The sequence below is a fragment of the Barbatula barbatula genome (genome assembly GCF_947034865.1).
Source record: "Barbatula barbatula genome assembly, chromosome: 10".
Lineage (NCBI taxonomy): Eukaryota > Metazoa > Chordata > Actinopteri > Cypriniformes > Nemacheilidae > Barbatula > Barbatula barbatula.
In genome coordinates this window covers 2,511,546-2,529,721 of record NC_136773.1, presented here as the reverse complement: position 1 = coordinate 2,529,721, position 18,176 = coordinate 2,511,546, and the positions used below count along the sequence as shown (strand labels likewise).

The window sequence follows — 18,176 nt, the reverse complement described above, 5'->3', positions numbered from 1 at the left end:
CGACTCGCCTGGAACACGATGTCGTGCACTTTTTCAGGGACTGTTGGCTAAATGTGTTCTCTATGAGAACCACGAGGCATTTTTCTACAGTAGAAAAACAGACTTACGTAAAAGTACCCGGACACGTTGCAGACTCTTGACTACATAGCAACCAGAGAGGCAGGAAGACAATATTTGTACGTGTGGTGGACACACCGCCTCCGCGCAGGGATTCCCTCAAAGACAGGGGTCTCCACGTACGTCACCGTGCCTAAAGGGGGAATTCCTCACGAAGATGCCCCACAAACCACACGATAGGCGCGGGATTTAACATGACCGAGAGCGCCCTCTGCTGAACATTCGCAGAGGTGGCGATTTGCGCTCATCTTTGATGTGCTGACCGGAAGTCTGAGGAATACAAATGTATCCCATGGGGAAATCTGCAGGTTCAGAAATACAAATCTTTTTTAAACAATGATACAATAAATGGTTGTATTTTAACCAAACGCGGACCCGAAATAACTTTGCGCTAACCGTCTAAAAATATCAATATTAATAAATGATTGTGTTAAAATTGCAATAGAATTTCCCTTGTTTTGTTTGAAGATGTTTGTATCTCATTGTAGTTACAGTATACGTATTACGTTCAGTATAAGTTATTATTTAGTATGAAATGCGTCCTACATGAACACTAATACTTTAATTCATATTTTTATTTCTACTATATAGTGATAGTGATGTTACCTTTTTTCATTATTTTAACAACTGACGAACTTTTCTTAAATTAAAATCCATTCGTTTACGTTCTTTCGTCGCCTCGGGTAACTTTTATTTTGAAATGAAAGCTCCGCCGGCCCCGTTGGAGTTTTCTGTGGAGATGTGTTGATGTGGCTGGATTCCCGAGTCCGCTGCGAAAGTTGAACAGTAAACAAACTTGATGGATAACTCCGGTAAAGAAAAAGAGGCCATGGCTCTCATGGCAGATGCCGTAAGGAAAGTGAAATCCTCGCAGTCGTTCTTCGGCTCTCTTTTTGGGTATGTTTGATAACTTTCATTAGACTTTTGACAGGCCAGCCTTGAGAAACAGACAGCTAGCATGCTAGCCAGTTAGCCGTCAACCGTGCGTTTTAAACGCGTCTAAATCAAAACGTAAACAGCAGGAAACGTTTTCTTTACATTGTTAAGATGTGGACCGTGAAAACACACGATTTTTAACTCCAGCGGGCGAGTTAGCTGAAAACATGACAGTTTAGCGTGAACGATACGTCATGGTTTTATTTAAAGACACTGAGATATTACTGTGATGTTAGTCCGGGGTCAGCTGACATCCACTTGAGTCATGTGCAGGAGTAACAACATCACTCATATACTTTATGTTTGTGCACTTTAACCAGCATCCTCTGTTTACATACTGAGAGCTAAAACACTTCACACTGAAGGATGACGTTTACACAATAACTTTCTGCAGTGAGATCTGCCAACAAATTTCAACTTGATAACATGTATTTAAAGTCCAATGTGATGGGTTACGTTATTAATGTCAGTTATAGTATTGGGGATAGTAAGTAAAATAAATAATACAAATAGTAAAAGAAATCATATTCCTATCCTAGATACCAGTTTTCCCGAACAGTGCCTTTTAAGCATTTTTTTAGGGCATTAACAGAAGGTTATAATCATTTATGATATCTATTGAATGATCTTTATATAATATATCTCTGCCGTCCTTCTGAAACCACGTTATGTTTGTCATTGTCACTGGATTTTGCAAATATCTCACGAATAAAAAGTATTTGTCAAGTATTTGATCATTTAAAAAGTACAGTGTTTCCTGAAAAAGCATCACATTTATGATACAAGGTTTCAGAAATACAGTGATGATGTAATAATTTATATTTTTAACCGTTACTAATAACAAGTATTCGTTTGTATTATTTTAAAATAATATTGTATAACAAACATCAAAGAACAACGCATGCGATTTCCTTACCTTTTCTAATCTTTATTTATTCTGTGTTTTTAAGCAACTCCTTTGATACAATGCAAATGACCGAAAGCGCTATAAAAACCAAACTTGACAGGACAAAATGGGAGGGCTCCTTTGAAAAAAGAATAAAAAACTGTTGAATATGAATCTAACGTTATATTTAGAATAGTTTTGATGTCGTGGTATGTGTCATTCTGAAAGTGTGCTTATATTTCACCAGGGGCTCTTCAAAGATGGAGGAGGCCTGTGACATGTATGCGAGGGCAGCAAACATGTTTAAGATGGCCAAGAACTGGAGTGGTACGGACATGCATTCAGCATAAAACAAAACAGGATGTTATCACATTTCAAAAACATGACATCGTGTGTCTTTTTCACGCTTGTGTGTGTTTGTTAGCTGCAGGTAATGCTTTCTCTCAGGCGGCTCTCCTGCACCTGCAGATGCAGAGTAAACATGATGCAGCCACAAACTACATAGACGCCGGCAATGCCTTTAAGAAATCGGATCCTCAAGGTATTTATCCTTGTGATAAATGATCTATACACTTCTAACATATTTGTCAGATTTTCATCAGCTCAACAGTCCTTCTGTACCTGCAGTTAATAGTTATCTAGCTATCTATAAAAACTGTTAAAGTTCATGCGCCCTTATATCAGATGCCTCTCCTTCACTCTACAGAGGCCATAAACTGCCTGAACAGAGCCATTGAGATCTATACAGACATGGTAAGTGTGTTTCTTACCGCTGTTTTAGCTTTAAGCATGTTTGATAGATGAAATACAGCTGTTTTTTGTGGTGCAAAATACTTTTGGACCCCTTTATCCTAAATCTTTTGTAATTAAAACAAAGGCTTGGCTATGTACTCTAGGCAGCTATTCTAAAGACATATTTAAACCAAAGGAGGGCGCTGTTACACAAAGCATTACTTCATTACTGCATTACACTTTGCTTTCTCATTGTTGAAATGGAAGAACCAGACCTTATTTGAGAGATACTGCACCCACAATGACCTTTTGTCATTATCTAAAATAAAAAATAAAAACTTGTTTTATATAATATTTTTGTTTCTTCAACACTTATTTTGTGTGAAAAATCACAGCAGTGCCAATTTAAAGTAGGAAAATGAATCCTCAGTAACCTTAAGAACTAAAAATGCTGTGGATTGCAGATCAATATTAGTTTATAAAGTAATATTGCTGCAATATTTGTGTTTGCTAGGGCATTTTCTAGGGCTGTCAAATGATTAATCACGGTTAATCGCATCCAGAATGAAAGTTTTGGTTACATAGGGATGAATATTCAAATATTCAATCCGCAATAACTATTCTAAAATCTAAAATGCTATTCGAATATTTATATTTTTCATAAGAATAAATACTGCGTCACCACAGGGTAAAGTTAGCGCTACAGAAGACCTTAGAGTCGTCACGTCTTATTTAACCCTCCTTCACTTCATCTGTGACGATTTTATATTTGTCTTAAATACATGCGTGTATGTGTTTATAAATATAAAATTAATATGCACATTGCACAGACACATATTATTTAACCAAACTTTTATTCTGGATGCGATTACATACAATTAATCGTTTGACAGCCCTAGTGTTTTATACTGTATTGCCCTTACAGGACAAAAATATTTCCTTTTCCAAGTATGTTCATGTATGTATGTGTTTATTTATTTATTTGTTTGTTTGACGTTATGGGCAAAATAAAGTTCACCGACTCTGTTCAGGCATGCAAACTTCAGGAATAATTGCCGTTTCGGATCCAGAATAGGTCATTATTGTGATTCGTCTATATCCGATGAGTTTTTGAAAATGGGGGTGAAGGGGGTCTGTTAGTCGCTGGACGGGTTCGCGGACTCTCGGTTCGTGTCATTCTCCCCTTTTTTCACTTTGATGAGGTTGCACCCTTGTTATTTCAGAATTTTACCCCTTCAGTGTGATATCCAACATATGACAAATCATATTGGAAATATACATTCATAAAGAAATGCACATTGATGCACGTTTTTCTCTTCCTCTGTGTCTCGAGGATGGAGAACAGGATGTACAGTACTAAACTAAAGAAAACGTTCTGTGAAAGATAAGATGATGTCGAGAATTGAGATCAATGACATATAATTGTTTTTAACTCATTATAAACACTACAGGATAGGAAAAGTACAATAAAAGTAATCCATATCACGTGTATAAAATGTTATTTCATTGTTTTCTGGCAGTTTATTTTGGGTAAACCTTGTGATATCAGTTTCGGTCAAGGACAAATGAACACAACACAAGATGACAATGCAAACACCCATTGTTTTTTATTATTATTTGATTGTCTCCTCTTGCAGGGTCGATTTACAATAGCAGCCAAGCATCACGTCACCATCGCTGAGATTTATGAAACCGAGCTGATTGACATTGACAAGGTCAGACCTTCCCATTGCATTCTGATGAAAACATTCAGAATTTATAACCCATCAAGTTAATTCAAAGGCTTAATATTTGCTCATTTTCTTAGGCAATAGCTCATTATGAACAGGCAGCGGATTATTATAAAGGCGAGGAGTCCACAAGGTATGTGTTTCCCAAGCCATATCACGTCATAAGGTCAAACGGGGAAGTAGGAAATTAGTTACTTATAAAATGTTTATTTGCTACCGGTCATTGGTTTAGATTGCAATTCATGACATAATCAGGATTTATTAAGCAGCTCATAATGTGTTTGCTGACAGCCAACCTTTGCCCACTTCCTCTCATGTTTACAAAGAATTTATTAAGGTGAAGGTCCTTTAGGCACTAAACAGCGTAATTATCTTGAGATCTGAGAATCTGTTTTTCTGTCTCCAAAACCAAAGTTCAGCAAACAAGTGTCTGCTTAAAGTTGCAACATACGCCGCTCAGATGGAGAAGTACCCTAAGGCTATCGAGATCTATGAACAGGTAAAAACTGAGAGTTTCTATACACCTGAAATAGTAGTTTGATTCTCTGCAGGGATGTGTATATTGTATTCTTATCAGAAATGGCACTCTTTGTATCATTTTTTGCATGCTGTTTGAAAAATGAATGGAATGCTTGTAACTTTTTATTTTGAAATAGTGTAATGTGAAATGACCTGATCCCATAGGAGACTGTTTTCATGTTGTTCTTAGAATTAAAAATGTTTGCTTGTTTATATTTATATTAGTTATTTTATTAACATTTTACCATTTGTGTCGTTTTTGTTTAGATTGCAACCCATGCAATGGACAGCAATCTGCTGAAGTACAGTGCAAAGGATTATTTCTTCAAAGCTGCTCTCTGCCACTTCTGTGTGGACATGTTTAATGCTAAGGTATAATAAAGCAAGCCCACTTTCAAACAAAACAGCTGTGTGTTCTGGAGCTCTCATTCATTTCCCTTTTTTTCGTCTTCCTTTTGTAGCTCGCAATGCAGAAGTATGAGGAAATGTTTCCAGCCTTTTCAGATTCACGGGAATGCAAACTGGTCAAGGTGAGGTTGTCAACTCGGTTTTATCAGGAAACAAAAAGAGCATATTACAGTAAAACGTGGGAATTTGCGAGTACATACACACAGGCATACTGTATATGTTTATATGAAAACAAAGAGACATTCAAGTCTGAAACATTTTCCCTGGTATTGCCCCAGCAATGTTTGGCATTGGTTTGTTATCATTATAAAATGCTGTAATTTTGAATTCAAACCTTAATTTTATTATAAACTCAAAATATAAATAAAACATTAGTTCCTGTAGCTAACTTGGTTGAGGATTGCGCTATCAACGCCAATGTCTGATTCTAGGGAATACAATATACTTTTATTTGCTTTGAATAAATGTCTCCCAAATCTGTAAATGTATTAATTTAATTGATTTAGAGGTCCAGTGTGTATTTTTAGAAATACAATAGAATATATATATAACTATGTGTTTAAAGGTTTATAAAGATCTTACATAATGAAAAGTTATGTTTTTATTATTTTAGAATGAGCTATTTCTATCTACATACACCTTGGCCATGTTGTTTCTACAGTAGCCCTAAACGGACAAACTGCTCTACAGAGCGCATGTCCTAAATTCATTATCTCATTCGGCAAATATGTGAAAATGTGTCTAAAAACATCTGCCAGTTCTAGCCCTAAAATAACACAATGGAACATTACATGCTTAATGTACTTTTCTTTTTTATCAGAAACTTTTAGATGCCTCTGAGGAACAGAATGTGGATGCATTTACCGACGCTGTAAGAAATGCCTCTGTTTATCCTTCCTACTCTATTCAAATAGATATCTGGGCCCGTATTCACAAAACATTTTTATCTTAACCCTGAGAGCTCTCCTAAACAGCAGTAAAAGCTTTTAGTTTAGAGTTTCCAATTAAAAGGTATTCACAACGCTGCTGAGAGAGACTTTTACTAAGGAACACAAAGACATCTTAAGCTAAGAAAAAGGTCCGGGTTGACCTCGTTGCTATGGATGAAGTCAGCAGGATTACTGACCTTGACCACAGTGATTGACTGATAGAGGATGGGTCTCTGTCAGTCATTTAATCATAGAAATATTAATGAGGTCTCATGCTGACATATTTAAATAAAAGATCACGCGTATCACAGGCAGTTTCTGACAATCTCATATTAAGATTGAGTACAATACAGTAGTATTGCACACGTCGTATCTTCGAAGAGTATTTAGTATTAATTACAGGGATTCAGAATGATAAAAAACTTTCTGAAAGAAGTTTGAGTGCTGGGGGAGTGTATCAGGTACAGAAATACTACGTCATAAATCCAACTCGTTTTTAAACAAGTTAAGCATGAGAAGCCAGCACGTTTATCAGTGTAGAGAAGTCAGAATGCATGACATAACATTAAACCCCATCTTTAAGATCTTAAAATAAAACAGTTTGTCAAATTCAAATAAAAATTTGGAATGTATATTTATTGCCAAATTCAATTAAGATTATAAAATATACTAATAAATGACTAATTTCAACAAGTGAAGAGTTCATTTACAAAAACAGATAACTTAAAGTTTTTATTGCAGCAATAAGTTAAGAAAACACAGCTAACAAATACAATAAACACACGATAACGCAATAAAAAACATTATTTTTGAGTTCTCTTTTTTTGTAAATAAACTATATGTTCATATAAAGTATATGTTCAGCAAATTGTAAGCATTTTGCCTGTCTCAAAAATAGTTAGCAGATATAAGAAGTCTTTATGGTTATGCTCATTGTCATGAGATCTTTCTAAAATGTTTACGTTTCAAGGTAGACTGCCGATGTTATAGCCATTTTAGGATTGTTGTGAGTTGGTCTTAGTCCTCTTCACTACCCCTAACGTCTCCTAGGTTTAGGAGCTAGTGTTAATGCTAAAACGCTTTGTGAAATCGCTCAAATTTAGTTTACAGACACGTCTGAATTTCTTCTAAATCAGCAAGTTAGGGCTACTTTTAGTCTTACTATGTTTCAGGGAATACAGGCCCTGATCTTTTAAGCTGGTTATTCTTATCTCAAGGTTGTGGTGATGATATCACCACATAACAATGATAAAATACCTTCCTCGTGTTACAGGTGAAGGAATACGACACCATTTCACGACTGGATCAGTGGCTCACTACAATGCTGCTCCGCATCAAGAAAACCATACAGGAAGATGAAAGTGACCTTCGCTAAGACCCTCTTTCCTCAACTCTGCCATGTCTGTAGTTTCCGCTCAGTCGTGCATTTAACACTGTGACTTCAGTATGACGGCAGACAGTCACCAACTTTCCTTTACCTCCTGAACCTTTCAGCACCAGCACTCAGTGCCTTAATACCCTTGCTTTATCCAGGACGCCGTTGTACCACCAGACCTCAAAACACACTACATGATGGCTGGTTGTTTAAATGGGATTTACCAATGTTGCATGAGAACTGAAATGAGTTCCAGTAATAATATGGGGTGCCGTGCACACCAAGCTTTAGAAGTGGGGAAACATTGCCTTGTGCTCGACTGACATGGAGTATTACTGTGCACAAAAAGCCTTTGTTCGTAATAGGATTTCCTGCAGTGGCGCGTATCTTTTTATTATTATCGGAAATGCCACGCTTTGTACCTCTGCATATTTTTGTTTCTCTTTTTCTTGCATTGACTCACTCAGACAAAATGTTTTGGAATGCTTTTTATTTTGAAATAGTGTAATGTAGAAAGAGATTGAAACGATGATTTAACCTATACAGGCCTGATATAATGCTTCATTGTGCTTTTTTGTATTTTCCTCACCCAGCAAAAAGAACGCCCTAAGTGGTGAGGTTAAAATCACTTTTAATGAGTTAGTTCTTATCTCTGGCAGCCCTATAAACCATAGATAGGAAAAAAGACAGAATGATGCTGATGGTTTCAAATAAAAGTTTACTGTTAAATGTAATGTTTTTGCTACTCTAAATTTTTAAACCAGATCAACTGCTTAGACATAGTTTCCCATAAATGACTAAATCTTAAAACAGTCGGCAATAAAACCGACTAAACAGCAATGAATGAGCGATGACCCATGATCAGTTTACAGGAATAGACCAATTTAAAACATAAACATGGCTGTTTTTAGCAAATCAAAAACAACGGAGTATGTTTTCACAAATGCGCTTATACTATTAGCTGACTTTGCTGACAACCTTTCAGCCGATGCACACTGCAGCTCAAAGCTATATTATCATAATCCTGAGAAATGCAGTTAGGAGAGATATCATATAATACAAATTAATATACAATTTACATTTCTTTTCTAATATTTTGAGCATTCTTTAACGATGCACAACTTAGGGGGATACGCCACCCAAAAATTAAAATTCTGTCACTTAAAAGCTGCACTCTCTCCGATTCATGCTTGGACCGACTTGTTAAAGAATAACTGAACTAACAATATGGATCTAGCAGGTCGTCTGTTACTTCCACGCCAAGGCCACGGCACCATTGAGGACTATGTAAGGGACTTTGTGGAACTGAGCAACCAGCTCGATTTGAATGAGGTGGCGTTGAAATACATTTTCCATTTTTGGGCTTCGTAGAGAAGTTTCTCGGTTAATGCCACCTCATGTCCCACACTGGTCTTTGGAGCAGGATTTAGACAGTCGAGTGGCTCCACATTCACAGCGGGAGTCATGGTAGGGGAACACGGCGCTCCTCCATTGTCGGCTCACGCCATGCCAGCTAAACCAGAGCCTGCCACGTCTCTTGTCCATGTTAAGCCTCCGATCTCCATCGTAGATTTTCTTTTTATGGGGGCCAGTTCAGAGCCTCCTTGCAAGATGGTCGCCACTCCAGAGCCTGCTCCCAAAGATGGCTGCCGGCCCAAACCCTCCAGCCACCATGGACGTTTCATTGGCGGTCCGAAGTCCGGTGGTACTCGAGGCATCTGTTCCTGAGGTCCCGTCGCCGGAGTCAGCTTTGTCAGTTGTGGCTGCAGCTGTGTGGTGTGTCTGGGCTTTGCACTGCTCTTCCGCTCCAGAGATCGTTGACTAGATGGACGCACGGGACTCTTCCGTGCCAGGTGCCTCAGTCAAGATGGCCGCTTTGACTTCAGGGTTCCAGCTCTGCCTGCCACCCCCCGGTTTCAAGCACACCCAGCTGCGCCCAGGTTTCCCAGCTCTTCCAGCCACGCCCAGGTTTCCAGCTCTGCCTGCCGCACCCATGCTTGCATTAATCCTATTTCACAATGCGGTCGATTCAATATCAATTCTCAAAAGCTGTTTGTTTTCTTTCATATTTCCGCAAGCACTGAACATACATTACCTTGGATTTTATTGCTAATACTATCCTCTAGATGTCCCTTTTCTTTTAGCAACGGGTGGATGTTACAACAGGTAGCATATTGTTCATTCATTGCTTCATTAACATAGGGGATGCGGTGTGTCGTCAAATTTAACATCACCTTCACATGAAAGGCAGCGGTTCACATGATTGCAGCCCCTCTTTACAGCCCATTTAGTTTTTTATACTGTATCTTAAATGTAAAATAACCTGATCCGTTTCAATAAACCCCAAGTGTGTTTAGTGTTTAATATCCTGTATATTCATTTGTGGCTCTTCGTTTCATTTTAATTCATCATTGTAATGTGATGTTTACTGATTAAAAAATTCTCGATCGAATCGAAAGCTTATGAATCAGAATCAAATTGGAACATCCGAAACGATACCCAGGTTCCCCTCTGTTCTACGGCTCACCAGGTTCTGTTTGCTTTCCTGGGCCTGGACCTCGTTCTTTGGCCTTGTTGGGCTTCTGCTCCACCACCCTTGTAAGGGTTATCTGTGTCTTTCATCCACTTTCATACCCTACTCACAACACCCTCAGTGCTCAAACAGTTTTTTGAATGGGGTTGGGGGTTAGTCTCACAATATACAATTTATACAAAATATAGAATATATTTGATCATATGCATAACTATATACTTTTTATTAAAAAGTGCCTTTCATAAATGAACATGCTTATTTTACTGTACTTTGGATCAAATTAATGCAGGCTTGGTGAACAGAAATTATCTTTGAACCGTAGTGTACGTGCAACAGAATAGTTCCAGCATTATTTACCAATGTAGTATTGACCATTTTCCCTAAAAACAACTGGATTATTGACACCGAGATAATAATGTTTGTTCCACAACACTCATTTAAATGCAAGAAACTAGTTTATAAGATGTAGAAAGTATAAATTGGGTCGACGACCGGCTGTCAGTCTGTTTTTTAGTGTTCTGGGGATTTTTCAACGATTTCAATGCAGTTTACATAGTTACGTCAGGTAGGTTTGCGGCAATGGACTGTTACGAGTGAGTCTGTCGGTCAGCATTCATGAACCAACTATGGCCATCAATATGTCCATCATACCTGTTTCAAGAGCGAATCCCGTATTTGTATGCCGATGTCATTCCCGAAACTTTGCATCGTGTATGCAGTGTTGGATTAGTTACTCTGGAAAAGTAATGAATTACTAGTTACTTATTACATATTCAAACGTGTAGTTAGATTCCCGTACAAATTACTCTCTCTAAAAAGTATTTCTTTACTTATTACTTCCCAATATCCAATATCAACCTCGATTAGAATTGATTCAAGGATAGACATGAAACGGCTTATTTACTTCATTCAAATAAATGATAAATAACCACATAAATTATCGTATTAACTGAACGAATACAATAACCACACAATTAACTGAATGTATACAAATGTGAGAAGGATACATTAAAGCATGCATTTCAAAGTTAAACTTACGATTTTAAGGTTGTTTCCACTATTGAATACATTCAAAGAATTTAGTTCAATTTCATCAAAAGTAATTCAATTACAGGAAAAACAAGAGTAACCCCTACTTTACTCTTCAAGGGAAAATTAGACCTAATTATATTACAGTAACTAATTACTCAGAAACTATTTACACCGAACTGTCATGATTCTGCCCCCACGTGTTTTACGTCAATCAGGACATAATATGTGTTCTCTTCAGTCTCCTCATTGGCCCCGCCCCTCTCGTTCCTAGTATTGCTTTCCGCCTGTGTCTCATTCCTCACACCTGCCCATTGTCATCTCCTATGTCAGTCTCCCTATTTAATGCCCTCATGTCTATTGGCTAGTGCGTTTGGTTGTTCGAAGTGCCCTTGTCTATGTTATGTTTACAGTGTATGTATTCCCTTCCTTGTTTGGGGTCCTGTTTGCTTATTTTCGCCACCCTTGCAGGAAGTGTTTGTTTTCTTGTCAAGTTTGGTGTTTTTTCCCCACCGTGGGCGTTTTTGTTTAATATTAAAGCGTCTGTCAAGCAATATATAATATTTTAAATACATATAAAACACAAACGTAAATAAACTGCTGAAAATAAGATCAATATGAATGCTTCGTATTTTAATTCTTCTCTCAGTAGGCACACTATTCGCTTTTTGCCAACTATATAGTATGCAAGTATGCGATCTCTTCATGCTTTTCGCGTTCTTCACTATTTCATCACTGCTGTTTTAGTCGAGGTTTCAATGAAACGTCATTTCAGAAAAGCAACATTTACACTTCACGGCGAGAATGAAACGTGAAGGATGACGTCTCGACAGATATAACTGTTAATTATATAAAGTGTTGTAACTACAACGAGAAGACCGCGTACGCCTGTCGAGGTTCCCGGAAACCGAGATGTATGTGATGCTTCGTGTCTGAACTCACGTGCTCGAGAATCGGTCCCGCAGAACGACTCGTTCGAGAGTCGAATGCGAGTGCTTGAAGTCGATTGATTCAGTGCACAGGTGTGTGGGTTTATCCAAACGAACCTGCCATAGGTGATGATGGAAATAGAAGGAGTGTGAAGTCTCTTCCGTCCTGATGTCAGTGTGAAGAATCGGCTGGTGGTCAATAACTGTATTTCATTCCTTCCTAATTCCTTTCTGGTCAGACTGCGAAGATCGTCGCGGTGAAGTGTAAAACACATCTGAGGGTGAGTTCTGGGTTTGCGTATTTTGTTTATATAAATGTGTGTGTGTGTTTAAATACTATAGCTGGTTGCTGTTAAAACACTTTGGATCGGTGATGGTTCATCAGAAATGAATGATTAAAAGTAGCTGATGTCAAAACATAGCGAGTTGACTTCTTCGGTATCTTCTTAGGCTGCATTATATGTCGCGAAGACACCCGTTGCGTTTCCAGCACATCTTGTCTGTCTCTCCCTGAGCTCAATGCATTTAATCCTCGCGAGAGTGAACCTCAGGTTCGAGCTTGTTCTTTTTAATGAATCCCCGAAGACCAGATTTCCAACAAATGTAAAGGTTGTATTTCATTTAAGATCAGCAGACAGTGTGTGTCTGTCGCTAGTAACGATGAATAAGATGTCTAGGGCTGCACGATGTCACGTTGCGATTATTGCGGTAATTATTGTGCGATGTGCGATGCGATAAACCGTGTGTAATGAGTCAATCTATCGATATCAATCGATATCAAGGAAATGCAAACACAGATAACTGAAAAAAGATGAAATTTGTATTTCTCAACTGAGATTTACAGGTCAAACTAGCAACAAGAACTAAAATGAAATGTTATAAAATGAAATGTTATAAAATGAAATGTTATAAAATGAAATAACAGTAACATCTTTGCATTACTGAATTAAATTAACTTAATCAACTTTAACACATAGCCTGACATCGCGATTGAGATATGATTCATCGTGCAGACGCTTGTATTAATAACGTGTACTAGCTCGTTTCCTTCCACGCAACCCCCAGATTTTAAGTTCTAATATGTGTGGAGAATTCATACAGTCGTAAATAGAAAAGAACGTATCGAGAGTATGTAAACGCACTTTTTTTATCAGTCAAATTCGGGGATGCTCATGTTGACTTAGACATTTTCACTAATAATACTGTGTTTGTTTTTAGCAGGTGCGCCGTGGCTGACATCATTGGGAACGTGATTTTCAAGTAGCGTTTTCTTCAAAAAGAAAGACGGAGATTCATGAATCTGGAAGTTCCAGTCGTGCTGGTAACGCTACAAACGTGACAACATCTCCCGCTTAACTAAACGAGAACCCCCGAGAAAGTCCATCATCACTTCTTGTGAAAAACAAAAAGACGTCTTTAAAAGTGTGGCCTGGAGTTGTTGTAAGATGAGATTCAAGTATTCAAAATTCCTCATTATGATATTAGCCAGCAGCCTGTGCCTTTTAATTTTTTATTCGAAGCTGAAGAATGTGGGGCACTCTCAAAGAGATCTGACTGAACTCCCATCAGTCACATCATCCCCCCTGAAAAAACGCACCACCACCACAACCACCACCACCATAGTGACCGTCAGGGATGTCAAAAGTGCCACACCGTATAAACTTCCACCTCTGAATATTTCTGAGGATTTCCAGAAGTTCATTCCAAAAAACGGTGCCTTCTGGAACCGCAAACTTCATGCTCTACTCAGGCAGTTTGACGCTGCCAGAAACCAAACGCTCGACGACCCGCGTAACCGGTTCCGGTGTCAAGCCGAGAGTTTTGAGTTACTGCAAACAAATATTCAGGATGTTCAATCATACCCTTCCCTCTACCGTGACTTTCTTAAAGGCATGGAATGTCGGGATCCGCCCATTTTTATCGATCAGCCCGAAAAGTGTATGTTGGGGAATGAAGCAGAGAACATCTTCCTCCTCTTTGCTATCAAATCCGCGCCGAAGCACTTTGAGAGGCGCCAGGCGGTGCGAGAGACCTGGGGAAAAGAAGGCGTGTTTGAAAATGGGGTACAGGTGCGAACTGTCTTTCTGCTAGGACGATCGTCTATGGATGATCCCAGTCTTGACAAACTGCTTTCGTTGGAAGCTCAAGAGTTTCGAGACCTTCTCATTTGGGATTTTCAAGACTCGTTTTATAACTTGACACTGAAGGAGCACGTGTTCTTCAAATGGATGGTGGATAACTGTCCACGTGTGTCATTTGTGTTTAAGGGTGACGATGATGTTTTTGCGAACACTGAAGCCATACTGAAACACTTGGAGTCTTTAGAACCTACACAGAGGTCATCTCTGTACACGGGGCAGATCATTTTTTCAGCCACCCCATTACGTGACCCTAAAATCAAATATTACGTTCCTCAGTCTTTCTACGAAGGCCCGTACCCACCGTATGCTGGGGGTGGAGGCTTTCTCTTTTCTGGAAACCTTCTCCCGTCTCTTTACCATGTTTCCTTCTACATACCCTTCTTCCCTATTGATGATGTCTACACGGGAATGTGCTTTAAAGCCATTGGAATTACTCCAGTGAAACATGATGGTTTTAAGACGTTTGACATCCGCGAACAAGACCGAGAGAACGTATGTGTACACAAAGACCTGCTCCTGGTGCACCAGCGGAACCCTCAGCAGACGATGAGAATGTGGAGGAATATGCACAGCTCCATGCTGACCTGCTAACAAGTCATTCTGTTCAACCGAAAAGCTTTGTGAAAATCAGGTTTTGCAAACAAGTCAGGATTTTGTCAGACTCGCTAGATTGAAGCTTTCATTTGGGTTGAAGTAACTTGGGCTGTGAATTTGTAGAGGTTGAAGATTGTACTGATATGCAAAATAATTCTTTAGTGCTGTCAAAACGATTAATCGCAATTAAGAGATTGAAAAATAAACGTTAACATAATATGTGCGTGTTGTGTATATTTGTATGTACTATATATAACAAATATTTACATAAATGTTTATGCAAATATAATGTAAAAAGGCTACATCATACATATTTCTTAAATGTACATATGTACAGAATTATACACACACACACTTTCACTCATGTTTATTTTGGAGTCGATTCATTGATTTGACAGCCTTCGAGTAAATATTTGATTGCTCTGTTTGTTTTTGTATTTGTGTTTGGTTAGGTTTCTGTGGAGATAAACTGAGCCACTTAACAGGTTCACAGTGTTTAACCCACGTTAAATTACCATCATTTAAAACCTGTCTGACTGACTGACTTGTGAAAATAACAAAAGAAGAATGTTAGAGACCAGACAACATTGACCCCCCCCCCCCCATTGAATTCCATCGTGTGAACACAAAACCCCGGAGACATTTCTCGATGTCCAATATGGGTTTTTTAGGTGAGTGAAAGGTCACAAGTTTCAATTGTGATGTTGAAACTGATGGTGTGGGCTTGCTGTGGTAAGGTGCAGTTATTATAGAGAATGTCACGCTGTGTTGTGTTGTTGCGCCATATTGGTAGGATCGCTTATAGTGCGTTCAATGCAGTGTTAAGTTTTTGTTTTAGTTTGAATAGGAAACATAACTTTGGTAGGTGGGTCTTGCTGTGTTACGCCGGCACCACTGCAACATAAAGCGTGACATCAGCTTCACATTCTCTTTTCTTGAAAATATAATTCTCCAAGATTTTTTTGCGTTTTGGTTTCCTTTTATTTAGTTTTGCACGGTTTTGTTATATTGCACAACATTGAAAATGTCTTCTATTTGATACGTTTTTCATTAGATGCCTTGTTGAGCATCAATGTTACAATGATATATATATATATATATAATTCTCCAGGAACATGGGCCTTATGGGAGCTGAATGTCTTGCATCGGGCCTTATTTGTTAAGCTTTGTTGTACTGCTTGTTATATGTGGGAAAAAGAAAGCAAATTCCTCGTTTCATTGTCATAAATTCCAAACTGTTTCTCTCAGTCTTAAGCACACACGTGACCACAACTGTGGTTTTGAGCCCTATATTTTTGTGACATGATGAGACATGTACACAGGGCTGGTTCTAAATATTTGGAGGCCCTTTTAACAACATTTATTTTGGAGGCCCCTCACAAGTATTTTTAACACTGTTACATTTTGACAATTTTAACAAGTTAATGATGTTTTTAAAAAGTCGGTTTCAATTTTAAATTGTCTCAAATTAATTTTAGGGTAGCCGGGATTTATATTTTTGTTGTTTTTTTGCATCAATTTTCAGTGACACAGACATCACTTTTCCACTCTTTTGGATGAGCATATATTAAAATCAGTCAGCTGCAGGAAAGTGGTTATTCTCTTTACAGCCAACATTCAGAGACTGGAGCAATGGGCTATAACTTTTTGCTGTTGACTGGTGGACAAATGTGTAGGGATACTGTAGGTGTGTTCCACTTCGAAAGAAGGAATGACAGACTATTTTGGCCAAAGTAGGGGTTGACAAAATCTTATCAGGTACTGTGGGTTACTTAACGGTTGTTTAACAAAGAAACTGAATAATGTAGAAATGAAATGTCTTCTTCGCTGTATGAATTGAATTAAATAAACACACAAGAGCAGTTAATGATTTAGTATTTTCTAGTTTCATTAACATTGACGAAAAGACAGCAGCAGGTATATGTAGGGATAATGTAATGCAGCCGGAGAATAAGCCCTGACAGTGTGATGATGAGGACACGACGCGAAGGGTCTTCTTGTATCACACTGGGGCTTATTCCACAATAACAAGTCACTTTAATTCACTGATCCGGTTTAGGGATACATATCCGACAGTTTACTTTCGCTCAAGAAATAATGGACTGTTTTCATGTGTTTTTGACATAACCTTGTATTTCACAGTAATGTATGAGCCAAGAGACGCGGTAGAAAACTTGCTTGTACCCAGGAAGCATATTTGCAAAACAGCAAAGATAGAGCCATAATAATCACAGACTTAACGGGAATGTAGACTAAATAAACTAGACTAAAGACAACACTTGACTAGACTAGACTTGACTTTGATTTGACTCGGACTCACGGAATAAGACGCAATGTCTTTTCCAAGGCATAAAGCAAAACGATCTGGCACCGGACAGAAAACACAAGGCCATAAAATAGGGAACCAAATCATGAAATCATTATCCGTTAAAAATTAGGAACAAGAATAATAAGACCGCAGAGAGCAACTGGTATGACAAAACACACTAGGTCTCTCTAAACATGTGGCTCTGTCATGATTCTGCCTCTTTTGGTCATGTTTTTGTTGATCAATACCGTTGTAACACAACAGCACAATGATTACAATTCTCCCACTACATTAGCCTGGATGTCAATACTGTATTTTATTTTGTGCAATGTAAAAGAACCGTAGAGGAAATGACAATCTTCCTCTTGAATATGTTACCAGTGTAGCTGGAACCGGTCAGGTATACGAAGTGTAATGACGTGGTCTCTGTGACTGATGCTGTATAACAGGTTTGTGTGTGATGCGTGCCGGAAGGAAACGAATGGAAATAAGAGTGAGAAAATGATGACGGGGTTTACATCATATGTACATAATGAAGGTATCTGTAATGTGTTGACGTTTTCGCAAGTTTTGAATGGTGGCTTCCTAAACATCAATATCACATGTGGACATCTCAGAGAACTCAATGAAACATTTTAGGCCTGACAAACACATGCGGCAGACACTTATAATGTTGTGCTTATGTTTTTATTTTTCTTGTAAATGAGTCTAAAAAATGTTTCCTGTTGAAAACACTGGAATGCAGGTGTCATATATCTTGTCATTCATGAAGGAAACGAGCAATGATGTAATTTCTGACAGAGGAGGTCAGGTCAGTGCTCGACGACAGAAGAGAGGGGTTAAACCTTTGCGTGTCAGGTGACAGCTGACACGTTACCCGTCACTCCTGCTTCACGACCAGTCACTGTCTGACGTGCCTGCCTGTAGCGCAATGATGTTATAACACGCATGCATACTTTTGTGTTTCGACAACGGCATTAACGAATATTTGTTACACGGCGTTTAAAGTC

The 18,176-nt window shown here is 38.4% G+C and overlaps 2 protein-coding genes across 3 annotated transcripts; both read left to right on the top strand.

Moving 5' to 3' along the window:
• The first annotated feature begins 165 nt into the window (after positions 1–165).
• napab (N-ethylmaleimide-sensitive factor attachment protein, alpha b) lies at positions 166–10,406 on the top strand. The gene is made up of 11 exons (XM_079465263.1): positions 166–1,014; positions 2,187–2,266; positions 2,364–2,480; positions 2,646–2,692; positions 4,309–4,386; positions 4,479–4,534; positions 4,816–4,900; positions 5,188–5,292; positions 5,382–5,450; positions 6,149–6,199; positions 7,531–10,406. The coding sequence occupies exons 1-11, from the start codon at positions 917–919 to the stop codon at positions 7,630–7,632; spliced, it is 888 nt and encodes a 295-aa protein (XP_079321389.1). The 5' UTR covers positions 166–916; the 3' UTR covers positions 7,633–10,406.
• Positions 10,407–11,566: 1,160 nt separating this feature from the next.
• On the top strand, positions 11,567–16,723 carry b3gnt2l (UDP-GlcNAc:betaGal beta-1,3-N-acetylglucosaminyltransferase 2, like). Of its 2 annotated transcripts, none has more exons than XM_079465700.1 (2): positions 11,567–12,404; positions 13,342–16,723. In XM_079465700.1, the coding sequence occupies exon 2, from the start codon at positions 13,569–13,571 to the stop codon at positions 14,853–14,855; it is 1,287 nt and encodes a 428-aa protein (XP_079321826.1). In that variant the 5' UTR covers positions 11,567–12,404; positions 13,342–13,568; the 3' UTR covers positions 14,856–16,723. The 2 variants fall into 2 exon arrangements, with proteins under 2 accessions (XP_079321826.1, XP_079321827.1); XM_079465701.1 differs by having other exon boundaries at positions 12,185–12,404; positions 13,345–16,723.
• Positions 16,724–18,176: the final 1,453 nt, after the last annotated feature.